The sequence below is a fragment of the Helianthus annuus genome, chromosome 12, assembly GCF_002127325.2.
Source record: "Helianthus annuus cultivar XRQ/B chromosome 12, HanXRQr2.0-SUNRISE, whole genome shotgun sequence".
NCBI lineage: Eukaryota > Viridiplantae > Streptophyta > Magnoliopsida > Asterales > Asteraceae > Helianthus > Helianthus annuus.
In genome coordinates this window covers 64,544,071-64,549,234 of record NC_035444.2, presented here as the reverse complement: position 1 = coordinate 64,549,234, position 5,164 = coordinate 64,544,071, and the positions used below count along the sequence as shown (strand labels likewise).

The 5,164-nt window shown below is 37.4% G+C and overlaps 1 protein-coding gene across 1 annotated transcript; it reads left to right on the top strand.

Moving 5' to 3' along the window:
- The first annotated feature begins 1,547 nt into the window (after positions 1 to 1,547).
- LOC110895209 (malate dehydrogenase 1, mitochondrial) lies at positions 1,548 to 5,164 on the top strand. Its single transcript, XM_022142489.2, has 7 exons — positions 1,548 to 1,960; positions 2,998 to 3,171; positions 3,257 to 3,425; positions 3,505 to 3,566; positions 3,659 to 3,783; positions 4,483 to 4,600; positions 4,684 to 5,164. The coding sequence occupies exons 1-7, from the start codon at positions 1,706 to 1,708 to the stop codon at positions 4,822 to 4,824; spliced, it is 1,044 nt and encodes a 347-aa protein (XP_021998181.1). The 5' UTR covers positions 1,548 to 1,705; the 3' UTR covers positions 4,825 to 5,164.

Sequence of the window (5,164 nt, the reverse complement as noted above, 5' to 3'; positions counted from 1 at the left end):
AAAATAAACAGCCTGCAGATGGTAATGTTTGCGTGTAGTCTGCGCGGCGCAGACAGAAGAGACTGGACATATCGTTTTTAGAAAAACAAACACCACTTAAGAGTTCAACTCCTGCCAATGAATTGGTGGTGGAGTGGTAAGAGAGAGACTTGGTGTTCCAAGTGACCCAGGTTTGATTCTTGCCCCTAGTCATTTAGTTTCGGCGGCACCTGTTAATGATGGGAGACTAGGCGAGTAGGTGACAATTGTTAGTTCGATCCTTTAACTAAGCGGGTTTTACCTCACAACGCTTTCGTGCCATCGGGCGAGTGTTCACAGGCTTTACCCTAGGTGAGGGTTTTCCCCAGTTCGGAGGCAAGTGTATCCCGATGTGGTGAATTTCGTCTGTATCCCATTTGGAGGATTCGTAGACCGTTAAAAAAAGTTCAACTATTGCAAGTATGAGTGCGCAAAAAGCAAACCATAACCGAAAATTGAACTGTTAACCATAAAAAATAATCAAAACTGACAAATCCAATCGGTTACCGTTAAGTGAATCTAATTAACCGAACATTTGATTATGGTTACACTTAATGTGTCTTTGTTAGCCGATTCTAACATAACCAAACTATGCATATTTGTGATTTTCTAACTTTTATACCTCTAGTTCCAGCTTTTATACTATCCATAACCGAGCTTAGAACCTACATAATTTAGTTTGGATAGTGCATGATCAAGCTTGGAAAGCAATAACTATACACTTTTTCAGCTAGAACAAAGAAAAATAATAATTAAATAAAATACATTGGTTAGCTTACCTAATTAGGTCAAAACTGAGTCATAACCGGTGGTTAACCATCGATTACGATTATAGTTAAACAATATTTCATAACCAGTAGTTATAATTAAGCGTACTGAACATAATTTAGAATGCTTTATTTTCATACTATAAATTTGTAACATCTCTATGCATAGAGGGTTTTACCCAAAGCTTAGGGAGATTTAAAAAAATGACTTTACACTTTTAACCTAAAAGTATTTGACTTTTAATTTTTAACCCGAAACTTTTTATCTTTTACAAGTAACCTCGTAACTTTTTTACTTTCAAATTTGGTCCACTATACTTTTCCTATTTCACAATCTTTTTTGTTTTACGATTTGTCCTAAATTTTGCGAGTAAACACGACGCCAACTTGTGTGTGGTTCAACGTTTTTACGTTTCGTTCAAAATTCTACGAGTTAACACAACACAACGTGAGTGTGTGGGTTAACATTTTTACGTCGTCTATTTTTTTTTCCGTTTAACAGGTTCGTTGTAATGTGTGGGTCCTAAATCGACTTAGTTATTATTTTTCTTTGTTTTACGTTTCGGTCTAATTTATTCGTATTAACACACAACTTCAAATGTTGGTGGTCTCTGACAGTGGTGTGACATTGATGCTATTTGGTACGGGTTTACGTCCCCACCGCAACGCGGATGGGCTTAATACTAATTAATAATAAAACTTTTGTTAATTATATATGTACAGCTTTTTTTCTAAAGGAACAAAAACGAATAGCAAAGAATATACCAGGGACCATTATTGTCATTTTCTTAACCACCTTTCTCCTCTACACAAGCTTAAAAAGCAACAGTGGTGGTTCATATCGTCAGATACTACTCTCTCTCTAGAAACCTTCGTCTACCTTTACTTTCTCTCTCTAAAAATCTTCAAGCACAACAACAATGAGGACAGCTATGTTGAAATCGATCCGTTCATCTCTTCAGAAATCTTCCTCCACCGCCGCCGGCCGCCGGAGCTACTCATCGGAATCTGCACCGGAGCGTAAGGTTGCTATTCTAGGGGCTGCCGGCGGTATCGGACAACCGCTTTCACTCCTCATGAAACTAAATCCTCTTGTATCTAGCCTCTCGCTGTACGATATCGCCGGTACTCCTGGTGTCGCTGCTGACGTCAGCCACATCAACACCAGATCTGAGGTTGTTATTTATCTGATCTTATCGCTTTTTATTGTCCGCCGTTCGTTTTTAATTTTGATTATTGTTTACTGTTTGATATGTTTCAGTAGTTGATTGTGATTAGGTATGTTGATTTATTTGGCTCACGTATTTTAATTCTAGGGTTTATGTTTTAGCGTGTTTAGGATTTTGATAATTGTGTACTGTTTCGTGCGTTACAGTAGTTCTCTATGATTAATCATGTTAATTTGGCTCACATTTTGGTGTTTCTGATCTAGTTTATTTACGATTTTGATAATTGTATACTTTTCTTTTGTATTCCAGTATTTTTCTGTGGTTAATTATGTTGATTTGGCGTACATTTTAGTTCTAGGGTTTCTGATCTAGTGTTTTTTTTTATTTTTTATTTTGGATAATTGTGTACTGTTTCTTGTATTTCAGTAGGTTTCTGTGGTTAAATATGTTGATTTGGCTCACATTTCAATTCCTAGGGTTTCTGATCTAGTGTGTTTCTAGTATTGATGATTGTATGCTATTTCTTGCATTCCGGTAGTTTTTTTGTGATTAATCATGTTGATTTGGCTCGGTTTCTGATCTAGTGTGTTTCTGATTTTGAAAAATGTATACAGTTTCTTGGATTTCAGTAGTTTTCTGTGGTTAATCATGCTGTTTTGTCTCATAACTGTGTATTTTATTTGCATTGCATTAGTTTTATATGATTAATCATGTTGATTTGGCTCACATCTCAATTTTCTTGTTTCTGATTTTATTAATTATATACTGGTTTTTGCATTCCACTAGTTTATTATGATTAATCATGCTGATTTGGTTCTCATTTAAATTCTAGGGTTTCTGATATAGCGTGTTCTGTTTGATTTTACTGTTAACTCAATTCGCCTGTCGCTCAGTTAGGTTAGTACAAGTGTTCAACTAGTTTAGGAACTCCAGGTTGTGACATTGACTTGAAACTGATTATAATCTGTTCAGTGTTTAAAAAATTATGTGAAATTAAGTTGATTTGTTAATGAGTATAGATGTATTGGTGTTTTATTACGTAGGTGGTTGGTTACATGGGTGACGAAAATCTTGGAAAGGCATTGGAAGGTGCTGATGTAGTCATCATTCCAGCTGGCGTACCGAGGAAGCCTGGTATGACACGTGATGATCTTTTCAACATCAATGCTGGCATTGTTAAGGGTTTGTGCACAGCTATCACCAAGTATTGCCCACACGTGAGTACTCGCCTATCTTGATTATGCAGATTATATAATAAGTAGAAACGAATCTTATATTGGTTGTCACTTTATATATCGTCAGGCACTGGTTAATATGATCAGTAACCCGGTCAATTCTACTGTGCCCATTGCTTCTGAGGTCTTCAAGAAAGCAGGTACATATGACGAGAAAAGGCTGTTCGGTGTGACCACACTTGATGTTGTCAGGGCGAAAACTTTCTATGCTGGAAAGGCAAAGGTTCCAGTTGCAGGTAGAGTTATTTGCATCCTACTTCTTTCCCAAATTGAAGGATCCGGCATTGTTTTAATCTTGTAATTTATATGTTCTAGGTGTTAATGTGCCTGTTGTTGGTGGCCATGCTGGCATCACCATTCTACCTTTGTTTTCACAAGTATGTTTTTGGTTATCTTTATACATTTTCGTTACATAAAAGTGTGAATTAAAATGTTGGTTTGTGGTACTGATGAGTGCTTCTAAATGAAGGCTACACCACAAGCAAACAACTTATCAGATGAAGAGATAGTTGCTCTAACAAAAAGAACTCAAGATGGTGGTACGGAGGTTGTGGAGGCAAAGGCTGGAAAGGGTTCTGCCACACTCTCAATGGCGTAAGTCCCAACTGATCTTTATTTCTAGAGTAAAATGCCATTTTCGTCCCTGAGGTTTGGTCAGTTTTGTGACTTTTGTCCAAAGGTTCGGTTTTCCGCATCTGGGTCTAAAAGGGCTGAAATCTTGTCATTTTCATCCTGCTTGTTAACTCCATCCTTTTTTTCTCCGCTAAGTCACTGGTATTTCCGTCTTTTTTGTTAACTTAAAGGACAATTCGGTTTTTTTCAGGGGTACTCGGTCTTTTTACATAAAGTGAAAAAGATCAAATTGCCCTTTAAGTTAACAAAAAAGACGGAAATACCCCTGACTCAACGGAGAAAAATGAATGGGCTAACTAGCCGGATGAAAATGGCAAGATTTCAAACCTTTAGGATCCAGATGAAGAAAAACAAACCTTTGGACGAAAGTTGCAAAACTGACCAAACCTCATGGACGAAAATGGCATTTTACTCTTATTTCTATCATTGCTGCCTGTTTTTTTTTCATCAAGTTTTATAGTATTCAATACTCAAAAGAGTGAGTTGCAAGCTGATGTGCATAATAGTGAGGTGGTCTCTTATCGAAGCTTGCAGCTGAAAAAAGATGATTATTTTGCTTAAGTTGTTGCATCTTAGCCAATATATGTTGCTTTGTCATCCTTTCTCTTGTTCGAAGTCATGAGCTTGTAGGAAGTGTTGATTTTTTGTTTGTTAATGCAGTTATGCAGGAGCGATATTTGCCGATGCATGTTTGAAAGGACTTAATGGGGTCCCAGATGTTGTGGAATGCTCATTTGTGCAATCAAATGTAACCGAACTACCTTTCTTCGCTTCCAAGGTACTTTCACTAGTATCCTTTCTTTCTACCCTTTACCAAGGGTTTCACATTAAATGGTTAAAAAAGACCCTCTCTTATTATAGGTGAGGCTCGGCAAGAACGGTGTAGAGGAAGTCCTAGGCCTGGGTGCACTTAACGACTATGAGAAACAAGGTTTGGAAGCCCTTCTGCCTGAGCTAAAGTCATCCATCGAGAAGGGAATCGCGTTTGCTAACAAGAGCTAAACAAAGCCACCTTTTCATTTGCGCGCGCATGAATTAAGTTTACAAAAAGAAATTGTCACAGTTTTGAACTTTTCAGGAGGCGCTAGGTTCATAGTTCACTTACCTGCCCAATAAAAAGGGATGCAGATGCTCCCCATATACCCTTGCAAATTCCTAAGGAGTGTTAGTTTGTTTCATTCTATGGGCGTTTTCGTTGTTGTCTAATAACTATTTTCATTCTAGTCGTCAAAAGTGAACGATGCCTGTTTGGTTACAGGCTTTTAAGAACTCATGATCACTTTTTTAGCACACTCAGTATCATTTCTTTCCAAGTGAATGTCTACACAGAGGAGACACCAAA